This window comes from Gracilinanus agilis, chromosome 4 (genome assembly GCF_016433145.1).
Source record: "Gracilinanus agilis isolate LMUSP501 chromosome 4, AgileGrace, whole genome shotgun sequence".
NCBI lineage: Eukaryota > Metazoa > Chordata > Mammalia > Didelphimorphia > Didelphidae > Gracilinanus > Gracilinanus agilis.
In genome coordinates, this window is record NC_058133.1 from 501601801 (window position 1) to 501621412 (window position 19612).

Genomic DNA, 19612 nt, shown 5'->3' on the forward strand with positions numbered 1-19612 from the left:
GGGTCACACAGCTAGAAGTATCTGAGGCCATATTTGAACCTAGGACCTCCCATCTCTGGACCTAGCTCTCAAATCACTGAGCCCCCTAGTTGCCCCCTTGACCTTTTCTTAACATGGTAAATAGTATACATTTTAAACCTAGATCAACCATCATCTATAATGAAAACTACAGCCCATTCCAATAAGATCAGGGGGAAATAAGATGGTTCATTGTCACAGTTTTATTTCATATAGATCTCTAGAAATACTAGCTATAGCAATAAGACAAGAAAAAAAAAAGAAATAGTGGGGGAAAGCCCAAAGCAAGGAATAAACAAAATTATAACATTTGCAAAGAAATAATGTTTTTCTTAGAAAACAAATGATTTAACTTTTAAAAAATGGAAACAAAAAAATGGAAAATTTTAAAATAGCAGAATATAAAATAAACTCACAAAAAAGTCATTAGCCTTTATATATATATTACCAAGAAGCCCAGCAGAAAAGATGGGAACTAAAGAAGAGGCCTTTCAATTAGAATTGGCTAAACAAATTGTGGTATGTAAATATGATAGAATACTAATGGATTTTAAGAAATGACAAAAGGGGCAGCTCCAGAGAAATCTGGAAAAACTTGTATGAACTGATACAGAGTTAAGTGGGCAGAACCAGGAGAAAATTTGCACAGTTGTTTAGAGATAAAGTGGATAGAACAATAGAGTTGGAATCAGAAAGACAAGCCTCAACTCAGAACCCACTAGCTGTGTAGTTTTGGCCAGGTCACTTAACCTCTGACTCTCAGTTACTTCATCTGTAAAATGGGAATAATAAAAACCTTACAGGGTTGTTGTAAGGAGTTTATGAGATAATATTTATAAAGTTCTTTGCAAATCTTAAAACACCATAAAAGCTTGCTATTACAAATAACACTGTAAAAATAACTTTAAAAGATTAAGAATTCTGATCAATGCAATGATCATCCATGATTCCAGAGAATTTTGCTTGATTATCATATTTTCTCCAAGGATTTATTTTTCTTTTCAAGGGGTGATTTTTTTTAAATGTATGTTAATTGAAAAATTAAGTTCTAAATGTTTACATAGCAGAAAGAAACAGGAAAAACTGCAAAAATAAAGGAATTTTTAAACAATTGGAGGAGAATTGATTGCTCATGATTTGCCCATATAATAAAAATGACAATACTACTCAAGTTAATTTACAGATTCATTGTTATGCCAATCAAACTACAAAAGGACTCCTTTATAGAACTAGGCAAAATTGTAACAAAATTCATTGGAAAAACAAAAGATAAAAAATCTCAAAAGAAATAACGAAAAAGAGTGGGAAGGAATGGGACATAGCAAAACCAAGTCTGAAAGTACACTACAAAATATCAAATGATCAAAATGGTCCTATCTAAAAATAGAAAAGTTGGTCAATGGAACAGATTAGGTACACAAGATTCAAAAGAAACTCAACACAGTAGCACAGTGTTCAAAAAACTCAAAGACAAAGTATTGTTTGACCAAAGCTGCTGGGAAAATTTCTCTGAGGAGAAATTAGATCAACATTTCACGTCTTATATTAAAAAATTGATAGATACACTTAACAACTTCAGCACAGTATCAAGGTACAAAAGAAACCCCCAGAAACCATTAGCCTTTCTGTTCCAGCAGAAAGGAACTGGAAACTATTAGCTCCAAAGAGTCCTAGAATAAACAAATCAGAGAAAAACCGAAGGGGTTATGGGTAGAGGAAAAGCTCCTAAAAGGAGAGATGGGAAGATCGAAGGAAGCAAAATGGTCAATTTTAATTACATAAAATTGAAAAACTTGCACAAACAAAAGCAATGCAGACAGAAGTAAATCAGAAATCAAATTAAAGAGAAATGGGGGCAAATCTTTGTAGTAAATTTCTCTGATAAATGTACAACATCCAAGACATGTAAAGAAGTGACACACATTAGAACGAGACCAAGAAGCGTTTTCCAGTAGATCTCCACGATACTGGAAAGGAAAACGAGTTTGAGAAATGTAGGAATCCCGATGGAAGCCACAGCTGGATGAGGCCGTGGGCCTGGAGTCAAGAAGACCCGAGTTCAAATGCAGCTTCACACACTCCCGAGCTGTGCCACACTGGACGAGTCACCTAACTTCTGTTGTTTCCATTTCTTCATTTGTGAAATGGGAGCCATCCTAGCACCTACCTCAGTTACTGTGAGATCATCATTGTAAAGTGCTTAGCACAATGCCTGGCACGATGGAGGAGCCTGATGACAAAGTAGGCTTTCCACCTCTTGGAGGAAAGGAAGTTAAGAATGTAGGTGCAGAATGAACGTGCATTTCCAAACACAACCATGACAACACAAATTTGTTTTGTTTTGTTTTTTTTAAGCCCTCACCTTCCATCTTGGAGTCAATACTGAGTATTGGCTCCTGGGTGGAAGAGTGGTCAGGGTAGGCCATGGGGGTCAAGTGACTTGCCCAGGGTCACACAGCTGGGAAGTGTCTGAGGCCTGATTTGAACCTAGGGCCTCCTGTCTCTAGGCCTGACTCTCCATCCACTGAACTACCCAGCTGCCCCCCACAAATTTGTTTTGCTTGAGGATATGCTACAACTGGGGAGGGCTTTCGGAGGGGGGCTCAGGGCCAGGAGAGTTGGAGGGAAAATGAGAGCCGTAGAGCTAGTGATGCCAAAAAAAAAAAAGAGAGGGGGAATGAATGAATGACGTAAAAACATACAGAAGGAAGTTCAGAGACAGACAAGCAGGGCGTGTTGGCACTACTGTGTTAAACTTAATTCAATGGGGAAGGAGCCAAAGAAGGCCATTCCTGGGAACGTGTGCAGGTGACTCGTGTCTGCTTCTGAGAGGTCACGATATTGCGGATGGAGGCTCCGCTCCTCACTTCAGTGTTTCCACATATCTTACTTACTGCAGGCCAAATAAAAGGCCTTTTGATTGTTTCTGAACCAGAAATAAGAGTACAAAAAGCATTCATGAAAGTCTTCAACACTGTTGTTTCCTCCAGGCCAGTATAAGCACGGTTGTGGGTAGGGAGGGGTGCCCTCGCCCCTACACATGCCAATAAGGGGATCCAATAAGAGGCTGGTCTCTCGGACTAGACTATCGATAGGTGTCTTTAGGAGGAGACAGTCACAGAGTCAAAGGTGGAGTTTAAGAGAATCTGGCAGGTGACAGAAATGTAATACAAAAATTATATAATGTGACCAAGTGAGATTCATACCAGGAATGCAGGACTGGTTCAACACAAGGAAAACTATTAATAGAATTGATATATCAAAAACAAAATCAGCAAAAATATGATTATATTGGTAGGTACAGAAAACTCTTTTGACAAAACACTTATTCCTGTTTAAAAATTTTTGAAAGTAGGAGCAGAAACACGGAAGAAAAACAATTGCTTGATCACATGGGTCGATGGAGATATGATTTGGGACGTAGACTCTAAGCGATCACCCCATTGCAAATATTAATAATATGGAAATAGGTCTGGATCAATGACACATGGAAAACCCAGTGGAATTGCTTGTTGGCTGCGGGAGTGGGGAGGGAAGAGGGGGGGGAAAGAACATGAATCATGGAACCATGGAAAAATATTCTAAATTAATTAATTAAATGAATAAACTTTAATAAAGGGAAAAAATTTGAAAGCATAGGTATAAATGGATTTTTCCTTAAAATTATAAAAACTATCTACCTATAACCATCAGCAAGCATCTGTAACAGGGATGAGCTAGAAGTTTTCCCAATAAGATCAGGAGTGGAAATACGGATGTCCATTATTGCCAATATTGTTCAATATTGTACTAAAAATGCTGATGATGGCAATAAGAAAAAGAAATTGAAGGATACATAATGGACAATGAAGAAATAAAATTTTCTATTTTTGCAGATATAATGGCGTACTTGGAAAATCCTAGAGATTAAATTAAAAGTTAGTTGAAACAATAATTTAAGCAAATTAGTAGATATAAAATAAGCCCACATAAATTATCAGCATTTCTATATATCGCCTACAAAGCTCTTCAGGAACATATAGTAAGAGATATTTCATTTAAAATAACCAAAGACAATATAAAATACCTGGGAGTATACCTGCCAAGACAGACCCAGGAACTCTATGAACATAATTATAAAATATTTCTTAAACAAAGTCAGATTTAAATAATTAGAGAAACATTAGTCATTCATGGGTGGGTTGAGACAATATAATTTTTAAAATGACAATTCTATCTAAGCTATTAATTCAATGCCATTCCAATTAAATTGCCATTATTTTGAGCTAGGAGGAAAAATTTTCATTTGAAGAACAAAAGTTCAAGAACATCAAAAGAATTAATGGAAAAGAAAAAGAAAAGGAAGTCTTAGCAGTACCAGTTCTTTAAACTATTTATAAAGTGGTAATTATCAAAACTATCTGGTACTGGCTAAGAACTTGAACGACAGAGGAGTAAAATAGTGTAGATATATAATATACAGTAACAAATGATTAAAATAACCTTATGTTTGATCACTGTAAAAATCTAAGCTTTTGCTTTTTATTTAGTAAAAATTGTTAGAAAACTGGAAAGCAATCTGGTAGAAACTAGTGTATAGTATCTTATACAATTTACTAAGATTAAGTCAAAATGGATACATGACCTCAACATCAAGAGAGAAATCATAAGTAAACTAGAAGAGAATGGAACATATTACCTATCCGATTTATAGATGGAAAATGAACTTAATAAACAAGAGTCAGAGCACTGCAGGATATAAAATAGATAATTTTGGTTACATTAAATATAAAAGGTTTTGTACAAATAAAACCAATGTATCCAAGATCAGAAGGAAATCAGAAAATTGGAGAGGAGGGGAGAATTTTATAATTTCTCAGATAAAGGTCTCGTGTCTCAAATACATGGAAAACTGGGTCAAATTTATAAGAATATGAGTCATTCTCCAATTGAAAAATCATCAAAGGATATGAAGAGGCAGTTTTTGAAAGAAGAAATCAAAGAGATATATAGTCATATGAAAAAATGCTCAAAATCATTACTGATTAATAAAAAACTTTAAAACTCTGACGCACCATCTCACTAACCTATCAGAATGACTAAACCGTTAGAAGAGGAAAATAATAAATATTGGAGATGTAGGCAAATGGGGACACTAATACCCTGCTGGTGGAATTGTGTGTGAACTGATCCAACAACCTTGGAGAGAAATTTGGAATTGTGTCCAGAGAGTTATAAAACTGTATAACCTTTGACCTCACAATATCACTATTAGGTTTCTTTCCCAAAGTGATCAGGAAAAAAGGAAAAAGAATCTAAGTTTTAAAATATTTATTGCAATTTTCTTTGTGGTGGCATAGAACTAGAAATTGAGAGGGTATCCATCTTTGGGAACGATTGAAAAAATTGTGGTATATGATTGTGATGGAATATTACTGTGCTCTAAGAAATAATGAGCAGGTTGATTTTAGAAAAACATGGAAATACTTGCATGAAACAATGCAGAGTAAAATGAGCAGAAATAAGAGAATGTTGTAGAGAGTAACAGATATATTATTAAAAGAGTAACTGTAAATAAGTAAACTATTCTGAGTAATATGAACATTCAAATCAACTTTGAAAGACTTATGAAGGAAAATGCTATCTACTATCAGGAAAAAAAATAAACCTAATATATGGAAAAAATGCACTTCATGGTTCCACGCATATATCTATATCAAATGTTGGCCTTCTCTAATACAGGGTTTGGAGAGAAAGAGGGGGACAATTTGGAACTCAAAATATAGCATAAAAGAACTTTGTAATTCAGACTGAATCTCATTAATGGACTTTGACTGAGTCCCCTCAGATCTGACTGTCAATTCTGAAGCTTCAGGAACCTGATTTCATGTTTTCATACAAATTACCTGTAAGAGAATAATGAACCAGATGGTCAATTTATTTATAATTGAAGAAAGATCTGATATTATGATTATAGATTCAGAACTGAAATAATCAAAAATCCTCCCATATGCAATTGAGATCACTGATCTAGTGCTGTGGGAGAGACCTCAGAGGCCATCTGATCTATCCTCATTTTACAGAGAGGGAAACGGAGACCCAGGATTGTGATTTGTCCAAAATCACATAGGTAGTAACAGAAACAGAATTTGAACTCAGGTCCTCTGAACTCCTCAAGTATGGCTTTACTATTTACTACATATAATCTTATCTAAGGCATTTAGATTCTGGACCTTTCTTTCTCTATCTATAAAATGAAAAGACTGTACTGCTTAGCTTCTAAATGCCCTTCTATCTTTAAATCCTATGACTCAAATGAGTGAGTCTCTTAAGATACCAGTATAAACTCTGTGACAACATGTGAGCCACATAAATTCTCCAAGTTTCAGTATATTTCTAAAATAGAGACAATATATCACCTACCTCACAGGTCTGTTGTGAGGAAAAGTGCTTAGTAAACACCAAAGTCCCTTACAGACAAGGTGGAATTATCATTTGGGGTATAATTCTAGACCCCAAGAGTTCTTTGGCAACATAGAAATACTAACATTAAATAGTCCTTTAAAATTTGTTTTTTGTTTTTTTAAGAAACTTTATGGTTAGTTAACTCACTGTTCACACACAACCATGAGATAATACTGCAAACTTAATTTCTCCATCTTACAAATAAAGAAACTGAAGCTCAGAAGGTAAAATGAAGAGTCCATTGTCTCACAAGCAGAAAGTGTCAGAAGCAAGACTTGAACCCAGGTCTTCCTGACCCACTAACACCAAGGTTTTTTTCCACATAACCTTGTTGAAGTAGTTCTGTTGTTTTGCTTTTTAAAACCCTTACCTACTTAGTATCAGTTCTAAGGTAAGGGTTAGTAATTGGGGTTAAAAGAGTTGCCCAGGGTCACACAGTACAGCTAGGAAATAAAGTCACATTTAAACCAGGACTTCACATCTCCAAATCTAGCACTCTGTCCACTGTGTTAACTAGCTGCCCCAGTTCTTTGTTCTTAAAAGACATTTCCTTGACTAACATGACTTGGGCAATCCCCTTTCTCCATTTATGAGTAAAGGTATCGTTGTTCATTAGGATCAGAGCTTCCTCTCCCATGGGCAGCGATAGATTAAAAACAGCAGACTCTTACACTAGACTTTATGCAGTCTCCAGTATTTTCTTATTTATTATTCCTAGGATTAGTTTTCCCTCTGTCATTCTTATCTTTGTAGCCATCACATTTACTCCAATGAATCTTTAGACTCGTCCACTTGTGCATTTCTTACAACAATGCAGAAACCATACATGCCTGTCCATATTTCTAACCCAAATATATTTTCCCACCTAACTTGACAGGGGTCTTTCTCAAGACTTCTTCATATTGCAAAGATGCCTTTGGAGTATGTGATTATCTTGTCACACAACCAGTTCATCTTTTTAAATTATATATTTCTTAGATGATGTCCTTTACATCATTTCTCCTGTGCAATTACTGATTAGAAATGTGTTTCAACCTACTCATTTCCACTATGCCCTCTCTATATTGTCTTCTGGATGTCCCCAACTTCAATACTTTAGCAACAGTCTTGTTCCATGATTTAAAGCCCTATATGACCAGAAGAATATTAGTTTGGAAAGGCAGGCCTCATTGATGGAAGGATGGGTGAACAAACTGTGACACACAAATACATGCAATGTGGTATTAAAGGAGAAAAAAAGAATTCAGACAAGCATGGGAAAACTGAACTGAGTGAAATAAGCATAAGGAAAACAATGCAGAGTCATTACAGTAACGTAAATTGAATCACATTCTTACAAATTATAATCATCAAACCCGGTCCATGAGAAGAGTTAAGAAAATGAACTTCCTTCCCTTCTCTGGAATGGTGGTAGGCCAAAGATTCGGACTATCAGGTGTACTATAATGTTCAATTAACCACTGATATTTTTTTTGTTTATTTAATTTAGAATATTGTCCCATAGTTACATGATTCATGTTCTTTCCCTCCTCTCCTCCCACCTCCCTCCCGCAGCCAATGAGCAATTCCACTAAGTTTCACATGTGTCGTTGATCAAGACCTATTTCCATATTAATATACCACTGATTGTTTTTTATGAACTTTCTTTTTCATTTTTTCATCTTTGTCACGAAATACTACTTGAGAGATGGGGGAGGAATAAATTTGAAAATTTAAGACTCGTTAAGGCAGAAAGGTCCATAAACATTTTAAAATGCGACTATTAAGTCAGTCCTTGGTGAGAGGGAAACAAAAAACGTTTCCATTTTCCAGACAAGCCGGCCCACCGCTAGCCTCCTGTTCAATTCCTCGTCCATTGCAACCTATTGGACCAAGTCCAGAACCTCTCTCCTCATTGGTGGAGAGCAACACCCCGCCCCCAAGCGGGTGTCTCTACCAATGAGAGGAGGGAGGCCTTCAGGCCAATGGGCTCTGGGACCGCAGCTGCCCGGATAATAAGCAATTCTTCATCCATTTCCCTTTTCCGGACTGATGGGGGTTAGGCTAAATCAGTCAATAAACCTTTATTAATGCCCCGTTTAAGACTCTAGCTTGACGGACTTAATTAAGCAGGGATCGGGATAGGTAAGAGGAGAAAGGGCTGGAGCTGGAAGGAATCCTACACCACGTTGGTCGAATTCCCTCTCGGAGCTGACGGAGGACCTTGCCCAAGATCACAGGGTCACCCGGTGGGTTCTTGGCCCCGATCTGCCCAGATGTGCGCTCCTTGTGGGCAGGAACTCTTTTTGCCTATTGGTGTTTACGGCGCTTAGCACACGGAGCCTAGTACACAGCAGGCACTTAAAGAGTACGTACTCATCTACTGACATTTGGGGCAGCGACTGGCCCAAGGTCACACAACAACGAAGCGACTAAGGGGATTTGGGTTCAGATTAGACAAGAGGCGTACATAGACCCTTTTCCCAACCTCCTCTCCTTCACCCCACGCAGCCGCACGCGCCTGCGCCCCGCAGTACATAGCGTGCGCAGCCCCGCGGCGTGCGCACTCGTGCCCGCGCCCCGCGAACCTCGTCCTTTCCCTTCCCCCCTCCCGCCTGAGGTGGCAGCGGCGCCGGGAAGATGGAGGTGCTAGAGCTACTGGTGGTGTCGCTACTGTTCGGGCTGCTCGCCCTGGTGGTAGTGCTGGCAACACAAGGCCGGGGGTGTTGGAACAAGGAGCCCCGTAGCCAGCAGAATGGTGAGCGCCGGGGTCAAGGGCCGTTTAACCGATAGCTCGGAGGAACTCGCGGGGGCTACGGGTGCTGGGAGGAACGAAGGGGGCGGGGGGCGGGCGAAGCTATGGGTGCCGAGAAGGGGCGGGGATGGCGAGGGGGAGGAGCTTGGAGAGACACGTGGTACCCAATGCTTAGAGCTACGGGTGCCGGGAGAGGGCGGGGAGTGGTGGGACGTCCCTAGAAGAGACACGTGGTACTTGATGCTGGAATAGACCTACGGATGCCTGGTTGGGGCGGGGCCGACTGAACTTTTCCCCCGCCCTTTTTCTTCCCTATCTGGAGGAAATCTTTATAGAACACGTAACCTATCTCTGTCGCCATCTTCCAGGTCCTCAGTGTCCTTAGCTGTTAGATAAGGTTAAACCCAGTCTAGCCCCTATGGAGAGGTGGGAACACTCGATCCAGGAACAGCTCCGGGAGGTTCCATTCTAATGGTAGGATACACACTTGAACTCCATCGCCTCCCAAAGAGCCATCTTAATAAAAAATTTAAAAAGAGGAAGAAAATAAGTTCCACAAAAGAACTGGAAACCAAGGAGATACCCATAATTGGGGAATGGCCCAACAACTTGTGGTAGAACACTTCTATAGCCATAAGAAACAAAGAGCTTGCTGATTTTAGGAGAACCGAGAAAGACCTATATGAAATAACGAAGAGTGAACCAAGTAGAACCACGAAAACATTGTACATAGCTACAGATTTAATATTTGGAGAATAATTTGTGAATGGCCACTTCCAGGGAGAAAATTGATAAACAGAAACCCAAAAGAGATACAATGTATATGCACATATATATAATTTTATGTATTATATATATTATATTGTACAATATTATATATATACATATATATACATACACACATACATACATATAATTTTGTCCGTTGGTGCCTTCTGTGGTTCAGGGAAGGGAGGAAGTGGGTGAGATGTCTGAGAATTAATTTTTTACAATCTAAGTAAAGAAACTTTAGGAAAAAATATATATATTTCTTTCTGTAAAAATGAGATCCTAAGAGCTATAATATTATGACAAGGATTGTGTGATTATACATCTCAACTAATTTTCTAGAGTCATATGCAGAAATCATATTTTTGAAAACATTTCGTTTTGGGATGGAATGACACATGAAAGGAAAGAATAAAGTGACATACGAAAAGGTGATATGTGCCAGAGGGAGTAAAACAGATTTGGCATAGAATGCAAGGGACAGAATGGGGCCAGGAGGATTCTTAGAATGCTGAAAGACTTCTGGGAGATTAACTGTCAACCTGGGGAAAGTGAGGGGGGCAGTGAGGGAGTTCACAGCTTCTGAACTTGGCTCTTTCTCTGATCCAGTGTGAGACCCGTCTTAATCTCCTACTTTGGTTCCTGTCGTCCATGTGAGATCCCAGCCAGCAATTTCTTATTCAATTTACATCTAATGAATTCCTAAGGAAAGAGAATACCAGTGAAATTGATCTGAACTTAGTTACCTCTGCAGGCTCAGCCTGCAGACTGGTGACTAGGTCATTCCTGGCACCAGACTCCTGATCCAGCAACTAGCTCTGAACTTTCACCAAGGACTAATTTTGGATGGGCTCAGACTAGGGTAGCTAGACAGGGAAGTTTGGGAAATTATATAGAGAGGGAGACAGTGTAGCTCCAACATCTTTGGAGGCCGAAGATACCCTTGCGGGTCAGAGGATTTGGGGAAAGATAGTTTTTATTAGCCTAGGGAATCCTCCAGCCCTCCATCCTTACCAATTCTAATTATTAACTTTAATAAATCTGTTAGTTTTAATATCAAGGAAGTCAGATTGTGTTTGTAAGAGTCTCGGAGCTGAGAGTAGCCAGCTTGCTCTCTGTACCTGGGAAGTAAGTCATCATCAACAGACTTGAGTCCACCAACCTCAAATACCTGTCAATCTCCAATCTTTCAGTTGGCCGGGCCTGCGTAGGTTGGAATTGAATCTAGTTGGGAAGAATTTTGAAGAAAAAAGCCATTTTCCAGGGGTTGAAGTTTTGGGCCTAGTCAGACCAGCCAAGACAGTAGAAGCAGCCATATTGAAAATTTTTCCTAGGTCTCAGGTGCTGAAATCTACCCAGCAATGGGTATACCCAATCAGAATAAATAAATCTTTTTTAAAGGGGAAGAATTTAAAGGGCCAGATTTAAACAACCATTTTTCCTGTCAAAGAGTTTGACAACGAAAGTCCATAAAATTATTTTCATGATGGGTGTATTGGCAAGTTTATACCAATGCATCCTAATATGTTATAAGATATTGTTTATAGAGATCCCTAGAATGTTCTACTTTTTGATGAATCTGTGTGGACCGATTAAATGGCTAAAGATGGAAACTGACAAAACTTTATCATATATCCCCGTAGTGCTGGTTCTGATTTATACCATGAGGAAGATCTATTGCACTGGCAAAAAGATTGTGGGCAAAATACTTGGCAAAAGGGTTGTGGAAAAGGATGAGGCTGAATTAAAGCTGATGATTCTGGCATTGAAGGAGGACATGGAAGAGGTGGAAAAGGTGGCAAAGAAACTGACTGGGGAAATTGAGGCATTAAAAACCAATAAAGCAGAACAAAAAGATAATGATACCCAGTTAAAAGCTGAGGAAGACCAGGGTATTAAAGAGCCTACTAATAATGCTGCTGCTGGTGTTCCATTGCTCCCATTGCACAACTTAACAACACACAAGAAAGGTACATTTTGGATGAAAACAAAAACAAAAAGCTTGAAGCCCAGAAAGGATGATGAACTTCCTCCTACTAGTGGTAAATTGAAGCTCAGAGAGATTGTCTCACTACCTCCAATAGGTAATAAATAGAAAACCTGGATTAGGGCCCAAATCATTGGTCCTAATTTGATACATTTTGTACTCTCTCTTCTGCCCTCTGGCTTAGTAAAGCTCCTGTGAGCTCTTTTGGTGTGCCCAACTCTGGTAGAGACTGGCACCCCCAGCCCTATTATGCCTTGACAGTATTCTCTCTTACAGATCAGAAATTAAATGGAGCTCCATTAGATAAAGTGTCCAGAAAACCAAAGCAACAACGATACCGGAAAGAAAAGCCTCAACAGCACACCTTTATCCATGCCCTCCTGGCCACTGCCCTGAAGGTAATCCAGCCTCTTCATATATACACACATCTCTATACCCCAAGACTCGGTGCTTCTTTGCCTTGTATGCTCCACAGAAATCACAAGTAAACTTCCTTCCATCTCCTTTCCCTTTTTAAGTTCAAACTTTAAAGGCCTCGGTCAGTGGGAAACCTGCATCCTAGTCCAATCTTAATGCCAATATTTGTCATTGTGTTCCTGAGTCTCAGGGCATGTGTCAGGTCACCATCCCTACAGGATGATTGGTATTGGGACTCCCAGAGCTGCACAGAGAATCTCCTACTCTTCTCTCTCCCTTAGGGCCACAGTGGGAATGTCACTAGCATGGACTTCAGCAGCAATGGTAAATACCTAGCCACCTGTGCTGATGATCGGACCATCCATATCTGGAGCATCAAGAACTTCCTACAGGGCCAACCTCACAGTCTTCGTGTTAATGTGAAATTGGATCATGCCACCTTGGTGCGCTTCAGCCCTGATTGCAGGTGGGATGGGGTGGGGCCTCAAGCCTACACAAACACAGATCTTGGGGCCATGACCTTCTAGTGTTTGCTCAGGGAGTGACCCTCACTGACCTCTGGCAGCAGAGTGTCCTGAATACTGACCCTTTCTAAGGAGGGATGGATAATATTTCCTTGTGTGGGGCCTCCTTTTGGCTTCTGGGGTCATCCTGAAGATCTCTCTTAAAGAAGACGACCTTTCTGACTTTGGAAACTATTGAGGGGGCACAAGGGTGTGGGAGAGCCCAAGCCAACACCAGTCTCTGAGAAGTCGCCCAAAGGGCGAAGCACTCGGGTTGAGATTGATAGAAGTGTTGATTGTTTCCTGCCTGTTCCCAGAGCTTTGATCACCTGGCTGGCCTATGCTGACACCATCCGTGTTTTCAAGATGAGCAAGAAAGAAGATGGTGGCTCTAGTTTCCAGCCTATGGCAGAAGACTTCCCTAAGAAGCACAAGGCACCAGTCATTAACATTGGCATTGCTGAGACAGGTAAGAGGCAGCCAGGGCAAAGGCTCTGATAGAAGCCTACTCAGACTGATGGGTTGCTTGTGCCATCCAATAAAGTCCCACATGGAATGAAAGAATTAGAACTGTTAGAAACAGTTCATTGCATGGTAGCGAAAGATCTGGAAGGGACCTCAGGCCAATTTGAGTTTAGACCTCTCATTTACAGATGAAGGAACTGAGGCTCTGAGAAGTTAGATCACATAGGCAGTCCTTGTCACAGGCAAGATTTAAACCCAGGCCTCTTGCCCTTTTACTTTATCAAGCCTATCTCCTCTTAAAGCACACGTGGATATATATTATAAACTTATGTCATCCTAATTTCCTAATTTCATGGGGATATTACAGGGCTTTAAGTTGTTTGTTGTTATGCACCTTCATGATAAAGAAAACTTTTGAACGGATGAAGGTTTTCAGTTCTTTTGGGGCCCAATAGGGAGAAAGGGACCTCTCTCTTCCCCACAATGCTGAGGTGCTGCTTTTCAAGATTCCCTTGAATAAGTCGTTGAGATTTAATTACTACCCTTTTTTGGGAAGGAGGAGAGAGCAAGTGAGACAGAAGCTAGTATAGAGAGATAATGAGGAATCCCTCTGCATTCTGTCTCTCAGGAAAGTTCATCATGTCTGTCTCCAGCGACACCACAATCATCCTCTGGACCCTCAAAGGGGAGGTGCTGCACATCATCAACACGAACCAGATGAACAACACGTATGCAGTCATCTCTCCATGCAGCAGGTGAGGATGAGGGGCAGGCAAGGGGACAAAGCCTTGGGGTGATGGAGCCAGAACTCAGATCCCTGAACCAGTCTTGAACTGACCCTTGGTCCTATGTGCAGATTTGTGGCTTCATGTGGCTTCACTCCAGATGCTAAAGTTTGGGAAGTTTGCTTTAGCAAAAACGGGCAATTCCGGGAAGTAGTCCGCGCCTTTGAACTGAAGGGCCACACTGCTGGCATCCATTTCTTGGCTTTCTCCAGCGACTCCTGCCGGTGAGTAGTGACCTTCTTGCCCCTTGCCAGTGAAGTCTCCCACAGTCTAGTCAGGGTGCACCCTAGTCTGGGCATCTAGTAGATTCTGCTTCTAGTCACCTCCTTAGCAGCCTGGTCAGGGCCCAAGTAATGACCTTTGTTTCCATGCTTCAGGATGGCAACTGTCTCCAAGGATGGGAAGTGGAAATTGTGGGCCACAGATGTAGAGTACAAGTACCAGCAAGACCCCTACGTCCTGCTGACAGGGATCTGTAATGAGGCAGCCACTATGCCTTGCCTCCTGGCACTCTCTCCAGATGCCCAGGTCTTGGCTCTGGCCAGTAGCAATAACATACGACTGTACAACACAAAACGGGGTGAAGAAGAAGAGTATTTTGGCAAGGTGCATGGAGAGTGTGTGGCTGAATTGACCTTTGACACCACCGGGCGGTTCCTGGCTTCCTGTGGAGACAGGGTGGTGCGGATCTTCCACAACAGCACTGGCCAGAGGGCCATAGTGGAGGAAATACGAGGACTCCTCAAACGGGCCACCACTGACAGCACCCGCCAGAGGCTGCATCAGCAGCTGGCCCAAGCCCAGGCTACACTCAAGAGTCTGGGGGCCTTGAAGGTCTGAGAAGGGAAAGCTGGAACTGAAGGAACCAATGAGAAGTTGGGGGTCCTTGCTGCTGTTGCCCTTCCTCACCCTTGGCCCAGAGTGGCCTTGAAACAGGGCATCATAATAGGATCCTTCCCTTGTTTTTCCCCTTTCCTTGCTACCCCTCTTCTGTCTCTCACTAGACATTTTCTGGCCTTCAGACTAAAACCAGCAGCCCTTCTTCCAGCTAAGGCCTTATCCCGGAGACTCTGGAAGCATTCCATATTGGTATTCTGGGACCTGGAAAAGAGAAAATCTTAATATGTTCCTTGGTTTTTGTGACTCCAAGCCCTATTTTTTTCTCCAGAGAAGGACCTTAGACCCTTAAGATCCATTGTTTTGGCAGCTGCCTTTGGGCATGGGTAGTAATTGTGCTTGTCCCTGTGGTTGGTCCAAGGGACAGATTCCAGCTAGACCTGGATAGTGTTATAGGAGGAGAAGAGAAGTGAGTGGACCAGAAAGTTTGTGGAATCAGAGTGATCTTTTCTCTTGTGGCAGCACATTTATACACAGAATTAGAGATTGGCCGAAAGCAAGAGTTTGAGATAAGGACCAATGTTTACTGGAGGGCAGAATACAGAGGTATCTATTTCCAAATAATGGACCTAGATCAGAGAGATGGGAAAGTTTGGATACTGTTTACCCATGGTTCTTTGCTCGGGCATAAACCCTAGGCAGGCCACTACCTCTTCTGTCTCTGGATTTCATGGTTTATAAACGGAGGAGTGATACCTGCTCGTTAACCTACCTCACAGGGGTGTTGTGAGGCCAGACAAATATGTGTTGAGTGCTGCCATTTTGAACAAAAGATACTAAAGTTTTGAATATATTGTGTGTGGTTTTTTCATTACAACCTGGTGGAAGCCAGTCTTAAAATGTGCTTGGGAAATGAAATTAAGCACAAATTAATTGAATGTGGCACTGGGGTGAGGTGGGGGGGTGGGAGAAAACCATCGGATCCATCCCTGAGAAGCAATGTGCCAGCGCCCCTCAGGACCTGTCATGGTAGGGCAGGCTTTGGGTACCTGGCTTCATTGGGCTATTTGGGGGGTTGGGGAGGCAGCAAACAGGGTTAGATGATTTGCCCAGGGTCATATAGCTACTACTAGTGGCTAAGGCTAGATTTGAACTCGGGTCTTCCTGACTCCAACCCTTGCACTCTCAATCTACTGTACCACCTAGCTGCTCTCTTTGTTGGGTTTTGTTACTAATTACTGATTCATAGCTCCAACTATAAGATTCCTCTTGGCACAATTATCTTTTCAAAATTTTCCTTTTTTTAATATATCCTTACCTTTGGTTTTAGTATCAGTTCTAAGAAGAGTGACAAGTGCTAGGTAATCTAATCAGGAACTTGCCCAGGATCACACAGCTAGAATGGATCTGAGACCAGATTTGAATTTTCTAAATATTCTTAAATGGTTGGAATTGAAACCATACTCTTTTCATCACCCACTCCATTAATCCCACATGCATTGATTGGGTGTTAATGTCCTACGCACTTTTGGGGATACAAAGAAAAATGAAATAGTCCCTGCCTCCAAGGAACTAATGTAGGAGGCCAACACAGCAGGCACCCAGAGAAGGATAAAGCACCTTTTATTCTGGGGGAGTCGGGAGGTGAGTACCAACATCTGAGAGAGGAAAAGTCTCTGCAGAGGAGGGAACACTAGAGCTGACCCTGGCAGGAGAGTGTTCCAGGGATTTGGGGTAAATGCCATGTGCCTATATGTGGCCAACAGCCCAAATTAATGAATGTACAGTGGTGTGAAATTAGGTTGGTGCCCATCTACTGAGTTTAGACATCAGCAGGTCCCTCAGCTTAGGGGATCCGACCCTCCCCCAGTGCCTGAGCTGAAGCTGAGGGGAGAAATGGGGGAAGCCAGAGACATAGGATCAAAGTAGAGGAAACATTCAGTATTGCCACCTGCAGAAATTCATTTTTATGTATTTCCCTGTTGTATACCTTGTTTACAATGAATAATGACAACCATTATCTCTGCATCTGTCAGGGAATCTATGATTTTACATATGCTAGGGAGATACAGGACAGCCTGAAGCATTTTGTTGTACCTGTCAAAAGCATTTTGTCCTCCACAATTAAGAGGATCTTCTGTTCTCTTTACCTCTCAGTCAATGGTATAATTGTAAACTTGTGATTTGGTATACAAATTTAACTGAGTGCTTCTCCATTCCCTTCTATTTCATCAAGGCTGCCCTTGGTCTGTACATAGACCATTCAGCTCCAACTGGTCCTGTTAAACACTCGTGTTATTCATTTGTTGACAGAGTCATATGTTAAAGAATGTTCTGATTAGGAAGATACTCAACTTCTAGAGACTGGTCCCCAGCTAATCCTAAGGAAAGGAGGCGGGGAGTACTTGAGGGCATTTCCCCCATTGACCAGATGGAATAGCTGAGAGCCCAGCAGTAGTAGAATGTATATGGTAATCATTGGTACCACAACTGTGGTTTGACCTATTCAGAAATAATAGTAGCTAACATTTGTGGAAGGAGGTTAAGGTTTGCAAAGTGTTTGACAATCGAAACTATTTGGTATTGATTACAAAACTGAAAAACAGATCAATGGAACTGGCTAAACGAGGGAGAAACAGCAAAGCTCAATAACCCAGTGTTCAATAAACTGGAAATCATAAATTACTTCGGATTGGATAGTGAGAAAATTGGTAGTGAGAAAATATGCTACTGATAAGAACTTCTGGGTAAATCGGGAAGCAGATTCATCAAATAGGATTTGACCAACATCTAAAACTATGTTTTTATCCACAATGGATTTGAAATTAATATGTGATGTGACTAGGACAGTTCATACCATTCAACAACTGGAAGAAAAACAATCCATTACATGTATCAGCTCATCATAATAGCTAACATAATGTTTTCTAGGTGCTGGGCATTTGCTAAGCACTTTACAATTATCTGGTCTTCACAACAAATCTATGAAGTAGCCGTTATAGTTATACCCATTTTACAGATTACAGGATATTAAGGCAGAGGTTATATGACTTTCCCAGAGCTACTCAGCTAGTAACCATCAGGACTCAGGTCCTGACTACGGGCCCAGTGCTCTCTCCATGGTGCCACGTAGCTGCCCTCTAAACACCCGGGTCTCCAACTGTATCAGCCTCTTCAATTCGCTTGGCTTCTTAGATACCCTGAGGGACAGTCATGCCTTTACCCATAACAGTTAAGCCCTGAGCTCTAAAATTCCCTTCTTTAATCCCAGGCTCCTGTCTTTCCATCTATCCCTTATATATATAGCCTTACTGCCCCTAATTCATCCTCTTCTTGACTTCTGCCTCTTCTTGTCCCGGTCTGCTACCCTGTTTTGTCCTTACTTTCTAACTTCTACTGTCTAGCTCTTTTAAGTTAAATCAGTTTAACAAGGCACTCTCTTTTAGGGGCAGCTAGATATTACAATGGATAGAGAGCCAGGCCTAGAGTCAGGAGGACTTGAATTCAAATTTTCTCTTAGATACTTCCTAGCTGTGTGACCCTGGGCAAGTCACTTAACACCACTTGTCTAGCTCTTATTGTTATGAAGACATAAAGAAAGGTGTTTGTTTTTTAAACACATTTTTTGTCCTCGTTTCTATTATCCTCCCCTTGCTGATCCTCATTAGACTACCCTCACCACTTACCTTCTCCCTTCAGTGTAGCTGGATGTGGCCAGAAGAAATAGACAAACTGGTCTGCCATAACATCCTGGAGCCCTCACCAATGTACAGTGATCCTTTTATTCTTCCCTGATGACACTCAGACTCTTTCCCTAGAGCTGCTGATTCAAACCTTTCGAAGCACTTTCTCCAGGTTATTCCCTGACTTGTGCTTGAACCATCAGGTCTGAGCCCTCTGGATGGTAGCTACTACCTCATCATTCTAGGAGTAACCTCGTAGGGAAACACTTCTAAAACTGTATTTCATGAGCCCCCACCGGTGTGTTTTCCCTTAAGGGTCAGTAGACATTATTCTAAGCAAAGACATTTACTCAAGGGACATAAAAAGAACAGTCAGTAGAAAATATTTCTCCCTTATAAACCTGAGTCCTCTTTCACACAAATACACATAGTATCTGTGCGATGTGAGTGAAGCAGACACTTGGGGCACCATGTTAGTGAGGCACATAGAGAACATTCAAGGCCAAGGCTACTCACTCCTCTGGGACTGCTGGGTCTCCATCCTTTCCAGTGGAATACCCACGTTCCCCTCTTCCTCCAGTCTTTGAAGCTGCTTCTACCCTCAGGTGACTGTCTCTATCTAAGTCTGTCTAGATAATATGTCTCCACTTCCTCCAATGAGCCTTAAACATTTATTTCCAGATTGATTTTCCGATGGCTAAAATGTCTCCTTTTTTTAAGCCCTTATTTTCTTAGTAACAACTTTCAAACGGAAGGGCAAAAACTAGGCAAATGGAGTTAAGTGACTTACCCAGGAATACACAGTTAGAAAGTATGTGAGGCCAGATTTGAACCCAAGTCCTTCTGACTCCAGCCCTAACCACTGTTGCCTAGTTGCCTGAATGGTGTCTTCGTATGGGCAAATGCTTCCAGTGCTGAGTGCTATGAACAATGTTATGAGGGGAGGGGATAGGAGAGAGATGAAATCCTTT

General features: G+C 41.2%; 1 protein-coding gene across 1 annotated transcript; it reads left to right on the forward strand.

Annotated features, from left to right (window-relative positions):
- The first annotated feature begins 9038 nt into the window (after positions 1–9038).
- TBL2 (transducin beta like 2) lies at positions 9039–15809 on the forward strand. Its single transcript, XM_044676429.1, has 7 exons — positions 9039–9199; positions 12228–12349; positions 12650–12834; positions 13189–13340; positions 13965–14091; positions 14193–14345; positions 14499–15809. Exons 1-7 carry the CDS (start codon positions 9082–9084, stop codon positions 14959–14961), a joined length of 1320 nt encoding a protein of 439 aa, XP_044532364.1. The 5' UTR covers positions 9039–9081; the 3' UTR covers positions 14962–15809.
- Positions 15810–19612: the final 3803 nt, after the last annotated feature.

Excerpts from the sequence above, each read along its gene's own strand:
- TBL2 (XM_044676429.1), top strand. The coding sequence starts at position 9,082 with ATGGAGGTGCTAGAGCTACTGGTGGTGTCGCTACTGTTCGGGCTGCTC. Across the intron at positions 14,092-14,192 it reads GTCATCTCTCCATGCAGCAG|ATTTGTGGCTTCATGTGGCT; the intron begins GTGAGGATGAGG and ends TCCTATGTGCAG. Across the intron at positions 14,346-14,498 it reads TTCTCCAGCGACTCCTGCCG|GATGGCAACTGTCTCCAAGG; the intron begins GTGAGTAGTGAC and ends TCCATGCTTCAG.